Genomic DNA, 19,269 nt, shown 5'->3' on the forward strand with positions numbered 1-19,269 from the left:
GCACCAGCAGGGACAGAAGGAAATCAGAGCTCCCAGAAATGGGGGGGGACAAAACCGGCACAAAGAGCACCAGCAGGGACAGAAGGAAATCAGAGCTCCCAGAAATGGGGGGTGACAAAACCAACACAAGGAGCACCAGCAGGGACAGAAGGAAATCAGAGCTCCCAGAAATGGGGGGTAACAAAACCAACACAAGGAGCACCAGCAGGGACAGAAGGAAATCAGAGCTCCCAGAAATGGGGGGTAACAAAACCAACACAAGGAGCACCAGCAGGGACAGAAGGAAATCAGAGCTCCCAGAAATGGGGGGTAACAAAACCAACACAAGGAGCACCAGCAGGGACAGAAGGAAATCAGAGCTCCCAGAAATGGGGGGTAACAAAACCGGCACAAAGAGCACCAGCAGGGACAGAAGGAAATCAGAGCTCCCAGAAATGGGGGGTAACAAAACCGGCACAAAGAGCACCAGCAGGGGCAGAAGGAAATCAGAGCTCCCAGAAATGGGGGGTGACAAAACCGTGAGAAGCCTGAGCTGATCTAATTAGAGAGAAGGTCGTCAGCAGCTCCATTCACCAAAATTTGGGAACAGCTCTGGGGGCACAGGCTCCACTGGGTATTTTGGGCACTGGCAGGTTCTGGGATGCTGTTGGAGATACTGGAATGAGGGGATGGAACTAGAATGTCCCTGCCTATGAAGATGTGAAGGAATAGGATGGAAGGGCCCCTGAGGTGCATAATCCCCCTGGATCTGGAATGTGACTGGGTGCACAACCACACCTTCCTCTTTGGAGAGCATTTAGGATGTACTTTATAAATAATATAATATAATAAATTATAATGTAATGTAATGTAATATAATGTAATATAATGTAATGTAATGTAATACAATATAATATAATACAATATCATATCATATCATATCATATCATATCATATCATATCATATCATATCATATCTACAATAGATTTAATATAATATAGTAATAATATAGTACATATTATATAGTAAATATAATGTAAGTAATACATTCTATTATGTAAAGTATTATGTAATTAATATAAAATAGATAATATATAATTATATTATATTATATTATATTATATTATATTATATTATATTATATTATATTATATTATATTATATTATATTATATTATATTATATTATATTATATTATATTATATTATATTATATTATATTATATTATTAATATAATATAGTATAATATAACATAATATAATATAGTAAATACAATGTAATTATATAATATAGTAAACATAATGTCATTAATATAATATAGACTATATATATATTGATATGATATGATATGATATGATATGATATGATATGATATGATATGATATATAATATAATATAATATAATATAATATAATATAATATAATATAATATAATATAATATAATATAATATAATATAATATAATATAATATAATATAATATAATATAATATAATATAATATAATATAATATAATATAATATACAATATAATACAATATAATACAATATAATACAATATAATACAATATAATACAATACAATATAATACAATACAATACAATACAACACCATAGCATTTTATTATCAAGATTTCCAGCTCTCAGCATGTTATGCATGCCCACCCCACAGCTCCCCATCTCCCACTCTGCAGCTCTCCTGGAGCCAGGAGATCACCTCCAATCCTCCCTCTGGCTGCATCCCTGGCCAGATGCTGAGCTGTTTGTGGAGGGGTGAGGCCTGGCCCGTTAATCTGTGCTCAGAGAGGCTGGCAGCTGGATTAGTGCTTCAGCTGCTCTCAACATCTGCAGCTGCAGGACAGCCCCAAATTCCTCAGCTGGAAGCCGGAGGTAGCAGCAAGGCTGGTAAGAGCTCCTCTTGGGGGGTTGGGGGATTGGATTGCTGCTGCCAGGTAGATGGATGAGGGAGATTTTATGGGAGATTTTGTGGGGAAGATGGTGGTGATGTTATTATCCTGGCTCTTCCAGTCCTGTCACACAGTCCCTTGGCTGTGGGGGTGATTCCCGGGGGTAAGGGGGTGTTGTTGGCTGTGGAGAGGGAACAAGGAGAAGGAGCCTTGAAGGACCCTGTGGAGAAGCCACAGTGAAAATGTGTCAGCTCTGAAGGGCTCAAAGCTTCAGTTTCTTGTGTTTGGAGGTGAAAGGGAAATGGGAAGCTTGGGAGTAAACACAAGATGCTGCCAGACCAGAGGCAGACAGAGGCGAGGTGTTGCTGAGGACTTTTGTGGTTACTGTGGTTTATCTCATGGAATGGTTTGGGTTGGAAGGGACCTTAAAGACCACCTCATTCCAGCCCCCATGTCCCTGTCTCATTCCTGTCCCCATGTCTGTCCCTGCAGCCCTGCTTACCTGAGCTGGGCTTTGTTAACTGGGGCTTCATTACCTCTTTGCTCTGCTTTTTTCCTGCACCAACTCTGTTCTCTCCATCACAGGGCTTTACAAACCCTTGATTTGTGGGGAGCAGCAGCACAGGGGATGAGAAGAGCCTCCTGAGCAGCCATGGAGGGGTTACAGCTGCGGGTAAGCATCCCCTCCTGCACCTCCCACCATTCTCCAGGGCACCTGGCAGATCAGGGGGAAGAAATCCCAGCTCCATCTTCATCCTGGGAGCTGGGAATGACTGCCTTGTCTGTCACTGAGAGGGAACTCCAGGAGGCTTGCAGGATTAAGCCCAGAGAGTGCCTGAGCTCCCAGCTTAGCTCCCCACATCCCCTCCCCTTGAGCAGCTCCCAGGGCTGGCTGGAGGCACTCAGGGACTGTCCCTGTCCTGCTTAATCGCCTCCTGTTCAGATGTCAGGAGGAGATGAAGCTGCTATAAATAGATGGTGAAGCCCTCCTGGTTTCAGCTGTGATTCACACACATGGCACAGAAGCATTAGGAAGAATTAACATCCAATCTCTCGGGCACTTTCCTGTGCAAACGCCATCCTGTCCCTGTCACTTAAGCTCCTTTCCCGGGGGAGATCAGCAGCACTCTCTGGATGGGCCAAATGGATGGGGAAACCCAGAGCAGGACTCCTGGGGAGATACACCTGGAGCAGAACCCTTGTGGATAAACCTGGAGCAGGACCCTTGGGGAGATAAACCTGGAGCAGGACCCTCAGGGAGATAAACCTGGAGCAGGACCCTCAGGGAGATAAACCTGGAGCAGGATCCTTGTGGAGATAAACCTGGAGCAGAACCCTTGTGGATAAACCTGGAGCAGGACCCTCGGGGAGATAAACCTGGAGCAGGATCCTCAGAGAGATAAACCCAGAGCAGGACCCTTGGGGAGATAAACCTGGAGCAGGACCCTTGTGGAGATAAACCTGGAGCAGGAACCTTGTGGAGATAAACCTGGAGCAGGATCCTCAGGGAGATAAACCTGGAGCAGGACCCTCAGAGAGATAAACCTGGAGCAGGACCCTTGGGGAGATAAACCCAGAGCAGGACTCCTGGGGAGATAAACCTGGAGCAGGACCCTTGTGGATAAACCTGGAGCAGGACCCTCAGAGAGATAAACCTGGAGCAGAACCCTCAGGGAGATAAACCTGGACCAGGACCCTCAGGGAGATACACCTGGAGCAGGATCCTCTGGGAGATAAACCTGGAGCAGGAACCTTGTGGAGATAAACCTGGAGCAGGACCCTTGGGGAGATAAACCTGGAGCAGGATCCTTGGGGAGATAAACCCCAAGTCCAGTGAGGGAGCAGCACCTGCCCGTGACACGGAGCTGCCTTGGGGAAATGCTGAGGGCTCCTGCTCGCCCCTGCCCGAGGCTCAGGCTGGCCAGGATGAGGTTGTTGAGGTGCCCACACGCCTGGATGAGGGACGACAGCCTTTGGGACTGAGGCAGCTCCTGGATGTGGTAGGTGAGGGGCTGGGGGGTCTTCCTGGCTGTCCCCAATCCCTGCTGAGCTGTGCCTTGTGGGGCAGGGCAGTGGCCTGGGTGGTCCATGGGGAATCCCCGAGTTTTCTCCCCATCCCAATTTTGCAGATCTCAGTGGGGGGAAAGAGAAAGGTATCCTACTGCTAAGCTGTCCCCACGGGGAAGCCGCGTGCGCTCATTCCTGCATGCGTTTGCATTCATTTGCATGTGATTAAGTGCTCCCCCTCCCCCTGCCTTGCTGTGTCTGTGCTGTGAGCAGCGACAGTCACAGAGGCACGGAGTGAGGGGGAAACCATGGGAAGGTGAGAGCAGACAGGTCCTGGAGTGGGAATTGTGATGTGTGTTTGTAGGGATTTATCCATCTGCTCGCCTGACGGCCTCCCAGGTGCCGGGGAAAAGTGGTGTTTTCCCTGAAAAGTGGTTTGGAGGGCGTGGATGAATATTTCTCACACCTTTGGGTATCTGGTGTCCCATCAACGAAGGAGAGATCCGTATCTCTAGTCCGTGGTACTGCCAGGGTTTCTTTGCATTCCCACTGGATCACAGGGAAGGAAAAAGAGCCATTCAGAGCACTCAGGATCCACACGAAGTAAATGAGTGAAGGATGAGTTTGGGCTAAAAGATGAGCTCAGAGTCGGTATTTCTGTGTCCTCTGTTAGTGGCCCAGTGAGTCTGGAGTCTGTGAGGTGAGGAATGCACCAGAAAATAATCTTGTCACCTTGTTCTTTGGGACTCAGGAACCAGGGCTTCTCAGTGAGGCAGAAAAATGTCCAGAGGAACTGAAAATTGGTGGAGAAGTCAATGTTATTAAGATGTGGCTAAATCCAAGAAATCCCATGACCACTCCAGGGCAGAGGGCCCCGTCCCACCCCTCACTGCAGGAAAACCTCCTTGAACACACACTGAGCCCTGCCAGTGTGAGGGGATTAAAGAGATCTCAGCACAGGCTTTTCCTTGAGTGATGGAATCTCCTGCCAAGCTAATGCCCTGAAAGAGGTTGGTATATCCAAACAAAAGTGGGATTGCTGTCAGGATGGCATTCCCCTATTTAGAAACACGTCAGGAATATGGATCTGCAGCACCCAGACAGGCTCAGGTGTGACTGGGGTCTGCAGGCACCTGCACAGTCTTCAGCCATCCCTGAATTTTAATTATGTTATGGAAGAACCTGACATAAGCTGCTTTCAGAAATGCCTGGCCAGGCTGAGGGCCTTCAGGAAAAATTATGATGTATTTCTGTTATTATGCAGAAAGTGGAGCTGCAACCCAGAGTTCCAGTGAAGGCTGGAAAACCCAGCTGGATCCACAAGTCTGGGAGAGGCTCTGCAGATTCCCTGGCTGTGAGTGACAAGGCTCAGTTGATTTGCAGAAGCTTTTGCGTGAACTATCCTGTATCTCAAAAACGGGGGGGGGGGGGAGGAAAAAAAGAAGGCTGTGTGGAAATCTAAAGGGAATATTTCAATCTGTCTGTCCTACAAGTGAGTCCAGACAACCTGAAACAGCTTAGGAATGTGGAGCATATTGGATGCAAATGGCAGGCCATATGTTTTATAACATTAATTGCCAAACTTTCAAAAGCACCCTCCTGACCTCCTGCAGGCAGTGAAGGAGCACAGCTCAGGCTCAGGCACCTCCTCATTTGTCATCTGTTCCTTGTTTTTCTTCAACATTGATCTGGTTCTCTCACCAACCTGGATGGTCTCCAGTGTTTTGAGAGCTGCACACACTCAAATATCAGCCAGTTTCCTAAAACATGGCATCTGTAAATGCCAAGCTTACAGATGGTACGTGATGGAATGGGATTTACAGGCACAACAGAGAAGGGTAAGGGCAGCACGGAGTGAAAAATTCCATCATTCATCTAGAAAAGCTGGATCTGCTCAGATGGTCTGGCTGGTGGCTGCCATGAACAGATGCTGGACTCTGGAAAAGGGGGCTGGAAAGATATCCAGGGATAAGTGGTGGTGGTGAGAAGGGAGGAAGTGAGAGCTGTAACTGACACTCCTGCCAGGCTGGGATGATGAGCTTCACCCGCAGGGAGGGGAGAAAGCAAAAGGAGTGAGCAGGGTGCCACAAGAACCAACAAGGAAAGGTGAGTTAGCGGCTCAGAGAGCTCACTGAAAGCCAGAAGTCATTTCTGGTTCCATGGGCTGCTTTACCCTGCCCTGGTGCAGCAGTGGGACCGAAATCACCCCAGAATCCCAGAACAGTTTGAAGACACCTTCAAGCTCATCCCACTCCACCCCCTGCCATGGGCAAGGACACTTCCACCAGTCCTGTCTCTGCTTTATTCCCCAGCACAGGGGCCTCTCTCCCAGCTGACACACACACAGGTGTTTTCTCTCTCTCATAACCCATTCCTCTTCCATTCCCAGCAGGCGCCCTGCAGCCGGAGCTTCCTCAAACTCACTGCCATGGAGGTGAAGTGGATCCACGTCCTGGTCATCCTCCTCTTCCTCCTCTCCGTGGCCATGACCGGCTGCTTCCTGTGGCAGTACAGCCTCCCCAAGGTGGAGCCCGGTGAGTAGGGGGGTTTTAACCTTGCCCAGGGTGTGGCACAGAGATTTGGATGAGCAGTAAAAGCTTTCTTCCCCTTTCTCCCCTGAGGAGAGCTTCCCCAAACATCTTTCCAGGGGGGCTAAACCCACTGCCAGAGTCTTGTGCAGCCCCAGTTCTTCACTCTCCCAGGCTGCAGAGTTGGTTGAAGCCCATCCCGTGTCCATCCCACGTTGGAATGAGCAATAACAGGGCACCAGAAATAATTCAGCGTTGTCCCTTTCCCATGCAAAGCATCCCTTAGGCCAAGAAAGCTTGTGGTGGCTGCTGAGTGAGGTTCAGGCTTCTCCATGTGTCTGTTGGAGTCACCTGTGTCACCCTGAACTGTTTTCCAGGTCCATCCGTGATGGAAGTGAGGTCAGAAGCCGTGCAGATGTGTCCCCGCTATCCTGAGCCGGTCCCGCTGGACCACCCCCTCCCCATCCTGAAGGAAGCACTGGAGAAGGTCTGTGGGGCTGGAGGGACCAGAGGGACACACAGCTCTTGGCTGCTTTTCTCCAAGAGTGCAGGGGAGATGGAGGATTTTACTGTCAGCCTTCAGGAACACACATAACCACCAATGGTTCTATGAAGGTGCTTTATTTAAAGAGCTCTGGGTGTCAGGGGTTCACAGACCCAAATCTGACCCGATTTGGGTTTTCGAGTTGAACATATTTTATACTCTATCGTTATGCAACTTATATATTAATTATTAAACTTACATTGTTCTATTGTATGCATTGTTTTTACCCAAGCACGAATTTCTCGTGATTCCCCCTTAGCCCCCTAACATTGTTCCTCATGTTCTTTAAACAATAATTATATCTAATCACTTCTAACAATTGTATCATTTATCATATACTGACTACACAGGTGCAGCTTGACCTGGTCTTTAGCAAGCACAATGCCTAACATTTCCCAGGGCTTGCTTTTCCCAGGGCTTTCCAAACCTAATTTTCTTCCTAAGTCCCTGAATTTTCTAAGATTTTACGACCTTTTACTATCATTACCACTGAGCATCCCTGGGGAAGGAGGTGGGGAATTGAGAAGAACACGTGAAGCTAGAAATGGATGTGTAAAAGTCCTCCAGTGAGCAGTTCCCTTGCCCAGAGGGTGAGCTGGTTCATTCTTCTTCACAGTGAGTGAAGAGCACCTCATTCTTCTACACAGTGGTCATGTAGACTGAAAAAGGATAATTCAACAGCAGCAATTCTAGAAGAAACAGATAAACAAATATAAAAAAATACCTTTTTTTTTGCCAGAACACCGTTCATAGGATCACTCCTGAGTGATTTGGGGTGGATGATTCTATTGCTTGGTAGAGACTGGATGCGTTGTAAAACCTTTCTTTTGGAAGCCCATGGTTTCCCTTCCCTCCCCAGGTGGATCAGATGCTGCGGCAGAAGATGCACAGCTCCGGCCTCCCGGCCATGTCGGCCATCGTCATCTACAACGACACCGTGCTCTGGACGGGCAATTTCGGGAAGAAGAACGGCTCTGACCCCGCCTCAGGGCTGCCCAACGAATACACCATCTACAGGTGAGACACCTGGCACAGGTGGGAGAGCCAGGAAAGGAAAAACACACCAAGGGAGAGCTGATACCCGGGAACGCCGTCACGACCTGCAGGTCCATGCAGGGAGCTCTGCTGGATCATGCTGGAACTTTGTGAGGAAAAAGAGAATTCCCAGATTGCATGCTGGGGGTTTACTGAGTTACTTTGGGTTAATTTATGTATTATTTTCATTTCATCCTGGCAATATTTTGAATTGGAATAGCAGTGACCCTAAAGAACCTGAAAATTCCTTACATGGGAATGGCTGCATGTCCAGGGCACAAACCTGAAGACCAAGAGCTGGCACAGATTTGGAGATCAGGGAGGAAACAATGTCACAGGGTTCAAAAAATAACACTAAATGTCAGTTTAGGAAAAAACTGATTTTTGGGATTAATATAATATTCTTATATTTAATAATATAATATTATTTAATATAATATAATATAATATAATAATAATATAATAATAATATAATATAATATAATAATATTATAACATAACATAACATAATATAATATAATATAATATAATATAATATAATATAATATAATATAATATAATATAATATAATATAATATAATATAATATAATATAATATAATATAATATAATATAATATAATATAATATAATATAATATAATATATCATATCATAATAAAATTATATAATTATATCATATCATATCATATCATAATAAAATAATATCATAATAAAATTATATAATAATATAATATTATTATAATTAATAATACTGAACATGTAAAGTAGACCCATAAGCTTATTCATCGTTCCAGTGAGGTCAAATTCATATTGGCTGTTATTTTTTTAGGTTAAGACAGAATAAAGGTGTTAATTGTTGTGCTAAAAACCAAAAAGAAAGATGAAGGAAGTGCTTCCTCCCTCAGTCTTCAGTGAATTGTAACTGTGCTAAGAAACATGGGCTGCATTCTGACTATAAAATTTTCTCAGAGTGAACGATTTTGGACAGTTTCAGCAGCTGTGATTTTTTCCAAAATGTGTTCCTTCCCCATCTGTATAACAGTAAAATAACCTCGTGCTGTTTCTCCTCCAGAACCACGGAATTATTTGGATTGGAAGGGACAACCCAAGGGGGTTCCAAGCCCCCAGCAGGGTGCAGGAGTCAGGGCCACGTCCCTGGGTGGGCTCGAACCACCAACCTTTCGGTTAACAGCCGAACGCGCTAACCCATTGCGCCACGGGGACGGGCGGGGTGGCCACAAAAGTGGGAAAATCTGGAATTTTGGGACAGTTTGGTAGTGCTGGGTGAATGCTCCAGCTTGATGATCTGGAAGGTCTTTTCTGACCCAAATGGTTCTGTGATTTTAACCTTAAAATTCCAATGAACTGCTGGAGGGGTTTTATGGTGTTTGCTAAGCGGTAATTTACAATTTGTGTTGTTTTATGAATGCCAAGTGAATGGAAAGAGATCAGCAGCCCACTGCACTCCTGGGGACAGACAGAGGTTATGTTGCAGCTTATAAAGATTCAGATTTAAGGATATTAATCCAGACTTCCTACCTGTATTTTAGCAATTCCCTCTGGAATGGGCAAAAAATAAAATATAAATTATTTTAAATAATAAACATAAATAAATGTAAATATAAATGTAAATATAAATATAAATGTAAATATAAATGTAAATATAAATATAAATATAAATATAAATATAAATGTAAATATAAATGTAAATATAAATATAAATGTAAATATAAATATAAATATAAATATAAATATAAATATAAATATAAATATAAATATAAATATAAATATAAATATAAATATAAATGTAAATATAAATATAAATATAAATATAAAATGAAAATTAAAAATAAAATATAAAATAAAATATAAAATAAAATATGAATTATATTAATTAAAGATATAATATATAATATATAAATAAAATATAAATTTAAATATAAAATATAAATATAAATAAATCAAAACCAAAATCAAAATTAAAATTAAAATATAAAAATAAAATATTAAATAAAATATAAAATATATTAATTAAATATAAATATAAATATAAATATAAATATAAATATAAATATAAATATAAATATAAATATAAATATAAATATAAATATAAATATAAATATAAATATAAAATAAGATTAAAATAAAATATAAAATATAAAATATAAAATATAAAATATAAAATATAAAATATAAAATATAAAATAAAATACATAAATATATAATATATAAATAAAATATAAAATAAAATATAAAAAATATATATAAATAAATAAAATTAAAATTAACATATAAAATAAACTATTAAATAAAATATAAAATATAAAAATTAAATATAAAAATAAAATCACGGTGATCTTTTCTTTCCTCTTGATTCATGAGCTTCTTGAAGCTAAATTTCTCCAAATGTTTTTTTCCCTAACAGAATTGCCAGCGTCTCCAAGATCTTCCCCACCATCATGTTGTACAAGATGTGGGAGGAAGGAAAAGTGACATCCCTGGATGACCCACTGGAGCGTTACGCCCAGAACTTTGTCATTAAGAACCCCCTGGGGAGGCTGAAGGACTCGGAGCAGAGATACCCAGCGGACGGGCTGGTGTTTTTGGAAAAAGGCTCGATGCCACTGAAGCCATCCCCGGTCACCCTGCGCAGAATGGCCAGCCAGCTCTCAGGTGAGCTCCCTGAGTGTCCCTCTCTGCCCTGGAGACACCAAAGAGGGGGCAGAGCATATTGCAGCAGTTAAAAAATGCTGCTGGGAGGCTGTTCCCCAGTCTGGAGCCCGGGAAATTCCCAGGGAACAGGCAGGGCTCTTGGAAACAGGGAGTCAGCAACTTCAGGGGTGCTCAAAGGGAACCCTTCTCCAGGACACCTGCCAGGAAAGGGGCTGAGCTGAGGAGGTTTCTTTCCCCTGCAAGGTGAGCACAGGCTCCTTTCAGGTGAGCTCAGATTCCTTTCAGGTGAGCACAGATTCCTTTCAGGTGAGCTCAGATTCCTTTCAGGTGAGCACAGATTCCTTTCAGGTGAGCTCAGATTCCTTTCAGGTGAGCACAGATTCCTTTCAGGTGAGCACAGATTCCTTTCAGGTGAGCACAGGTTCCTTTCAGGTGAGCACAGGTTCCTTTCAGGTGAACACAGATTCCTTTCAGGTGAGCACAGATTCCTTTCAGGTGAACACAGATTCCTTTCAGGTGAGCACAGATTCCTTTCAGGTGAACACAGATTCCTTTCAGGTGAGCAGATTCCTTTCAGGTGAACAGATTCCTTTCAGATGAGCAGATTCCTTTCAGGTGAGCACAGATCCCTTTCAGGTGAGCACAGATCCCTTTCAGGTGAGCACAGATCCCTTTCAGGTGAGCACAGATCCCTTTCAGGTGAGCACAGATCTCTTTCAGGTGAGCACAGATTCCTTTCAGGTGAGCACAGATTCCTTTCAGGTGAGCAGATTCCTTTCAGGTGAGCAGATTCCTTTCAGGTGAACAGATTCCTTTCAGATGAGCAGATTCCTTTCAGGTGAGCACAGATCCCTTTCAGGTGAGCACAGATCCCTTTCAGGTGAGCACAGATCCCTTTCAGGTGAGCACAGATCTCTTTCAGGTGAGCACAGATTCCTTTCAGGTGAGCAGATTCCTTTCAGGTGAGCACAGATTCCTTTCAGGTGAACAGATTCCTTTCAGGTGAGCACAGATCCTTTTCAGGTGAGCAGATTCCTTTCAGGTGAGCACAGATTCCTTTCAGGTGAGCAGATTCCTTTCAGGTGAACAGATTCCTTTCAGGTGAGCACAGATTCCTTTCAGGTGAGCACAGATTCCTTTCTCCACGGTACCATGACCTGAAACCAGGCTCCAATTGCACAGCAATGTTTTGTACTCCAGCCCCGAGTGCTCTCATTTTGCTGAGATGTGGAGTTGAGGGTCAAACCTCTTTGCTTTGAATAGAAAGACTTGGATTGCTGAGCTAAATTTAGCTGTCAGTGTGGTTCCTGATCCGGGATTCCTGGGCTATTAATAGCTTGGCACTTGTCAGAGAAGTGTTAATCTGCTGCTACCTTCAGAATTGGGGAACTCCTACATGAAGGGAGAAGGGGCTCACAGGACTAAGAACTTTAACCTTCCTCAGAAACAAAGCTGCTAAGACTTGACTGAGGGATTACAAAATGTGGTGGCCAAAGACACAGTGCTGATATCACAGCTGTGGTATTTTGGTTAATCTCTGTAACACTTGCATTTTTCCAGATTGGGATAAATGCCCTAAAATTAGGATTTAAAGTCAAAATAGCATGTCTGCAACTTACAGGACCTCAGGATGGGGTATTGCACCATTTGAAGCAAGCCAATATGAAAATGAGGGCTCCCCAAGATGAAGTGAAACCTGGAAAGAAGCAGATGAACAACCCAAAGTGGCCAGTGGCCACATCCCTGCCCAGCCCCTCTCCCTGCAGTCAAGGTGTGGCTCTACCCAGCCTGATGAAGCAATTCTGCCTGGTAAAGCTGCTCTGACTGCTCCTGTCACCCAGGGAGGTGTGAAACGCACCCCAGAAATGTTGTAAGGAGCATAAATCGAAAGAGTAGCTGGTCATGGCATAATTTCTTGTACTGTGCAGCCCTTCCACTGCTCCCATCACCGTGCTGGACTTGTGCCCCTGCTCAGCTCCTTTTTATGCTTCTATGTATTTTTGGATTTTAGAATGTGGCCCAAATTTCCCAGAGCACCCCCACAGGACACACCAACCCTTGGACCTTGACAATTCAGCAGAAGGAGATGCACAGTTTCAACATCCCAGCTGCAAATCAAAGGAATATTCCAGTTCTGCTTTCAGTTTCCTGCGTGTCAAACCCCAAAAAAGGAAAAAGTTCTGCTCAGCACTGGGATCAAAGGCCCTGCATGACACGTTGTAAAGCAGGTTTCATCTAAATTCTTCCTGTGGAAACTGATCTGTAATAGATCCTCATTATCTGGTCTCTCCACTGCACATTACAAAAGTAACTCCAAAGGTTTTTCTCCTCAGCACTCGATGGGCCCATTGCTGGAGGGAAGCTCCAGCTTGTTAAGACCGTGATTTCCAAATCCACAGGAATGACAGGATGGGATGCGATTGTAAATTATTAACAACGTGCTTGTCACTTCAATTAGCAGCCCACGGGGTAGAAATCAATGGCTCTGGATTATATTATGCTCTGGTTTATCATTTCCAATGAACCTCAAGGAGACTGGTGAACTCTCCCACTGCTCCAGCGTTTTCTTTGCTGCCAATGGGGCAAGTATGAAATGAAGGAGCCCATTGTCCACGGGAAGATGTCAGTGCATCTTTTCTCTGCTCCTGCAGCTGCACAAATAACCCCAGAGCAGGGGCAGAAGCAGTGCTGTCACTCCAACTCAAACACCAAGCTCAGCTGAGGAAAACGAGTGTTGCTGCCAGAAAAAGAAATGGGCCTCGTTCAGCTTTGCCAGGATGCAGGACAAGAGCAGAAGGCCTCAAGCTGCACCAGGGGATGCTCAGATCCCATATCAGCAATCAGATTTTCAGAGGAAGATTTGTAAAGCGTTGGCAAAGATTGGGAAGAAAGGGAAGTGGTGGAGTCACCACCCAGGGAGGCATTAAAAAAATGTGAGGAGTGGCACTTGGGGACATGGGTTGATGGTTGGATTCCGTGATCTTGGAGGGCTTTTCCAACCTTAGTGAATCCATAATTAAGACACGCAATTGTGAGTCGTTTTTCTGTCAGAAACATTTCCCAATTCCCTGCCAAAACTCCGCATCAAAGCAAGTTGCAAATTGGCAGCAAGGATTCCATTCCAAAAGTGATCCAAGTTCTGGCCTAGGCAAGCCATAGATCCTGTGAAGAGGAGCTGAGGTGATTCAAAAATTAGGATTTTATCACAAAACTTGGCAGGTCTCTCCAGACTTTCTGCACAAGTTCAATTCACTGCAGTCTGGCTCATTTCTTTCTGATGGTACAGAATGGCCCTGTGGCTCACTTTGGCTTTTGAAGGCACAAAATGGCCCTGAACTACGCAGTTCTTTTATTTTTATACTTATTTTTATCCAATTAACAATAGACACGTATATTATTTTCCTTAATGACCCAATGACCCATCACCTGTGTGCTGCACTGTGGCATTTTCTATCCAATCACCTACTACTGCCCAAAAACCTTTAGAAGAAGAAAATGAAGAAGAAAGAAGAAGGAGAATAAACATTCTAAATCCTCCATCTTGCCTTCTGCTTTCTAAACTGTTTTAAACTCTAAACTTCAACTTTTTCACCCAGTGACTTAAGACTTTTCATCTGTCACCATGAAAACACGCTCATAAATTTCACATCATATGAAATTCAGTGTTCTCCTGGATCTCAGGTATCAGAAACGAGTGCACACGCTCCGTGTCTCAGGCTCCAGCCCACCACTGGGCGCTCCCATTTTGCCATTGAAGCTTTCCTTTGTTCTCTCTTCCCCAGAGCCATCATTTCCATGATTTCTCCCTCTCTTTGCCACAGGTCTGCCCAGGAGGCTGCGATCCACCAGCCTGCTCTGGAAGGGCAACACGCAGGACGCCCTTGCGCTGCTCAAGGACGACGTCCTGGTGGCTGACCCAGGAACCAGGTCAGATAATTTTATTTAGGAGCTTTTGGTCTGGATGTCTTCTCCACCCTCATCCCCAGCCCCCGTGGGCAGTGGGTAAAAGGCAGCCATTCCCAAAGAAACCTCCCAAATGACTGTCAGAGGCTGGAAAAAAAAAAAGACTGTTGGAGGTTGGATTAATTTTTTAAGCCCAGATGAGCCAAATTAAACTGCTGAAGTTCACTTAATGAGCCTAAAGTGATGCAAGTTTTCAAAAGTGGAGAGGCACTTTAATTTAAACGGTTTAAATCATCACAGGTTTCAGTTAAAATCATATCTGTGGTGAGCTGTGTGTCGCTAAATTATCTAAAAGGTCTGTGAATGCTTGTTTTAATTCCTGTAGCCTGTTAAAAGTCTGTTACCTGGGTTGCAAACACTCAAAATATCATGGAATCACAGAATCCCAGACTGATTTGGGTTGGAAGGGACCTTAAAAGGATCTTTTTCCACCCCTCTGCCATGGGCAGGGACACTTTCCACTATCCCAGGTTGCTCCAAACCCTGTCCAACCTGGCCTTGGACACTTCCCCACAGCCTTCAAAAGGATCCAGTGCTCAGCAGACGAGGGAAAGGATTCAAACTAACTGGGAAGAAACTTTCTAAGACTGCAAAACTGTTTGGTCATTAATTACAGTCTGAGATAATTTACCCAGGGTGGCTGAGGATCTGCCAGTCACTTATGTTAGTTCTGTCCCACGTCATTACAACAGATATTCCTTAAATGAGTTTAGGATTTTTAATACCATCATCTTCTTCGGGTTTTTTTTTAAATTTATTTATTATATTTATTTTATTTATATTTATTGTAACTTATCTCTAATGGTACCTTTATTTTATGATCCCCATAAAGATAAATAAAGATATCCCCTCAAAGTCTCCCAACACCTTATTAATTGATATGTTGGGAGTTTTCACTCTCTGTCCTTGTTCCTGGTTTTATTTCCCAGCTAACAGATCATTCTCCCCAAAAGAAGTTCCAATTCACTGATATAGATGTTTTAACACATTTTTCTCTGTTAAAATTCAGCTCCATTTCAGATGCAAGGTTTTACATACAGAATGTGCTCAGTCTTAGGGTAAGAATATATCTGCTCACCAAGCTTTTATTCAATTAAATGGGCTGGAAAAGGTTGAAGTGGTACCAAATTTATGATCTAAATAGGTCTCAATGAGATGTGTGGCTTCACACAATTAAAAAAACCAACAGGGTTGAAAATATAACGAATTTTGAAAACGTATTTTAAAAACATGACCCTTCATGTCTTCATGCCATTAAACTTCACTCAAGTGTGAAGACTTAAATCACTTCATGGTTATTAAAGACTGGAGTACTCGGGTTTCTTTAATGACTCCACGTTGCTGGATGCTGCTTTGTGGGCTTTTAAGTGCTTTTTAAGTGCTTTTACCATCTTAAGTTAGCTTAGGTATCTAAGTGATTATCCCATGGCAAATCCCCAAAGAGGTTTACCCGGGATTTTGAGACCTTTAAGGTGAGCACCTGGAACTCTCCATGCTGCTCTTAAAAAGAATGGATGGTGAACAATTATAAACAGCAAGTCAGGTTATGCAAATATAGAGGGGTTTTTCCATCTTCAGCTCTCTCTGTGCACCAGGGCTGAACAGCTCTGCTGATATTCCTGTAAAACATTTCTTTTCCTTGACTGAACAACAAATCATGGCAACAACACACGGCTTTTCTCTGTCTCCCTTTCATCTGCCATTCCATAAAATGTGAATTTTCCCCCTGAAGAAGAGAGACCCGGCCACTCGGTATCGTACCACCGGTGAAAAGCTGATCCCAATATATTCCTCTTCCTCCCCAGATGCCACTACAGCAACCTGGCCTTCTCCCTGATGGCTCACGTGCTGGCTGACCACGCTGCCGACGGGCAGTACCAGCGCTGGGTCTCGGAGAACATTCTGGACCGCCTGGGCATGGAGGACACCGGCTTCGACATCACGGCGCCCATCCGCTCCCAGATGGCCGTGGGCTTCTACGGCAGCCAGCAGCCGGCCCCGCTCTACGACCTGGGCTGGTACCGGCCCTCTGGCCAGATGTACTCCACGGCTGCCGACCTGGCCAAGCTGGCCATGGTCTTCTTGGGCACTTACCACCGCCGGCTGCTGGAGCCCGACACGGTGAAGACGATGCTGACGCCCCTGTTGAAGTGCTCCACTGAATACTTCGCTAACAAGACGGGCACACCTTGGGAGATCAACGAGCAGCTGGGGTATGATGTTGTCAGGAAGGATGGGGACCTTGATGGTTACTCAGCGACCTTCTCTCTCATCCCCAAGCTCCGCCTGAGCTTCATCGTGCTGATGGCGGGGCCCAGACCTCAGGGTGGGGACATTGTGACTCAGACATACGAGTATCTCATCCCTGCCATGGAGACAGCCTTCAGAGAGGCCGACAAAAGCTTGGTTCCTCCTCCAAACCCAATCCCTTATGTTGGCTACTACACCTATTCCAACCTGACTTTCTATGAGATCAAAGTTGGAATTGGTGGGGTGCTGGTCATGCAGCAGTTCGGGCCTCACGTGGAAGAGCTGATCCCTGAGAAGTATCGGACAATCAAGCTCCACCACCTGGAAGATCGTGTTTTCCAAGTCGTTTTCGACAAGGAATTCCCGTGTGTTCTGCACCTGGGCTCTGCCTCCATCTCACTGGAGACGCAGAACGGGCAGCTCTTTAACTTCTACCCCTTCGACCGCAAGGGTTTGTCCCCCGGCTTTGACGCCCCGGGGCTGAACACCTACAACGTGGTGCGTGTCCTGCGCAAGCCCGTGTTCTACAGCTAAACATTCCCTGCTCCTCCCTCCCCTCCTGGGAGCTGCCTCCAAATCTGTGTCTTACCAGACTCTCCTGCCCGCGTGGCTTTGTGGATGCCATTCCAAAGGGAAGGGTGGAGGCAAATGACTCTTTTGCCGAACAAATCCTCCCCCTTTTTAAGACTGCTTTTAATGACTTGTCACTGGACACCAGCAGTGCACGACAGGCCTGATGGCAGCTGGAGATACCTGCAGGAAAAAGAGGTGGGAATGTGCTGGATGGATATGTTTGTATGCCATTAAAAAAAAAAAGCCAAGCACTGAAGTGTCCACTCTTATATTGTCTGTTTGATGAGCACTGTGGTGATCAGCTGCTATCATCCAAGGGCTGAGAATTCCCTGGGTCTCTCAGAAAATGTCTCTTCATCAGCCCAAGGATTTTTCCAGGGCTTTTTTTTTTTATTTCCTGACTTGCAGCAAAGCTTATCTCAACAAAGCCTGGCTCACCCTGGGAAGGGGAACCCTTCCCTGATACAGGGGGGAAAAGGGGACCTTGAAAGATCTGTACAGAGGATTTGGGAGAGGTCATGCAGGGCAGACAGGACAAGGTGGAGTTCTGGGGTGGTCCAGTCAGTCATGGAAAGCAGCCAGCCACAATCCTGAGTCCAAACTTCTTTTTGTCACTCTGTGCCAAAGCAGCATCCTGAGAAGATCAGAACCAGCTCTGATCACCAGGAGGGGAGGGGGAACGGGTGACCTGATTAAATTAGCAGCTGTTTTACACCAGCTTTAACAGCATTTTGTGAATTTGCCTTTTTTTTTTTTCCTTTCCTATTTGAACTTTTATAGAATCTAAGTTACCGCTATGAATAATGTTTAAGCTTTTGTGTACGCTTGCTGTTCTGTTGAATTTAAAAATATCCCACTGTTATTTCACCCATGTCAGAGACTGGCTCCACAATCCGTACAACAAACATGCAAAATCTGCCCATCTGCTCACTTTTCACTGAATCTGTGCTTTAAAAAGTGACTCAATGTGTCTGCAACAGCCTATAGAAACACAGTGCTTAAAAATGTTTTTAGAATTACTCATCAGGGAACCAAACAAATAGAAAATGCTTCATTAACATTCCCAGCATCAAAAACAGACAAGAACAAAACTTACTTTATTGGTTTAAGAGACCAAATTCTGCCCCAAGGAGCACTAATGAAACCACATAATATTGCAATAGTGCCCCTTAAACTGTAGTTATTCTACATGTTAAAAGACTCTGGACCACTAAGAGTGAGAATAATCTGGAAAAATATAAACACCTACACCTCAGAACCCTTTGAACTCCTTTCTCAGTGAGTTTTAATGACTGCAGTCAGTGGTGTGGATTCATCTCACATCAAAGAGTATAATTGGAATAAATTGATGAATCACACTCCACAAATCCCCAGCTCCCAGCTTTCTGGGATGGACCCAGGTCACGAGCATCTCTTCAGTTGGAAGGGAAACACTTCCAGAATCTCCTCTCAGGTAAGGACAAGTTCTCAACTTGCTCATCACCTTTGCCCTGAAGACATGAAGTTCACAGATTAATAGCTGAAAACAAAACAAGGTGGTGCTTGTCGGGGTCCCATTCTAACATGACACTGGTGATGACAAATTCTTCTCCTTTGGAAGGACTCTGCCTCCAGGATCAGCCCAGGTGAGGATCACACTGATTTCTGACGTGCAGAAAGGGATGGCTGTGCTCCCATCCCACCTCATTTATGAGGACTTTGCTGCCATTCTCTTTTGCAGTTGTGTCCCATTTATCCCCAGCCCTCACTGCTCCAAGCTCCCTGTCTCTGATCACTCCCTCACCTCTCATCCCTCTGCTCTCAGAGCCTAAGG

General features: G+C 44.3%; 1 protein-coding gene and 1 non-coding gene across 2 annotated transcripts; one reads left to right on the plus strand and one right to left on the minus strand.

Annotated features, from left to right (window-relative positions):
* Nucleotides 1–2,511: 2,511 nt before the first annotated feature.
* On the plus strand, nucleotides 2,512–17,417 carry LACTBL1 (lactamase beta like 1). The gene is given in 7 exon segments (XM_058854928.1): nucleotides 2,512–2,556; nucleotides 6,280–6,424; nucleotides 6,796–6,905; nucleotides 7,822–7,979; nucleotides 10,423–10,670; nucleotides 14,492–14,597; nucleotides 16,439–17,417. Coding segments are annotated over 7 exon segments (1,791 nt in total).
* TRNAN-GUU (transfer RNA asparagine (anticodon GUU)) lies at nucleotides 9,148–9,221 on the minus strand. The gene has a single exon. It is a non-coding gene; the product is annotated as a tRNA-Asn (tRNA).
* Nucleotides 17,418–19,269: the final 1,852 nt, after the last annotated feature.

The sequence above is a fragment of the Poecile atricapillus genome, chromosome 22 (genome assembly GCF_030490865.1).
Source record: "Poecile atricapillus isolate bPoeAtr1 chromosome 22, bPoeAtr1.hap1, whole genome shotgun sequence".
Taxonomy (NCBI): Eukaryota; Metazoa; Chordata; class Aves; order Passeriformes; family Paridae; genus Poecile; species Poecile atricapillus.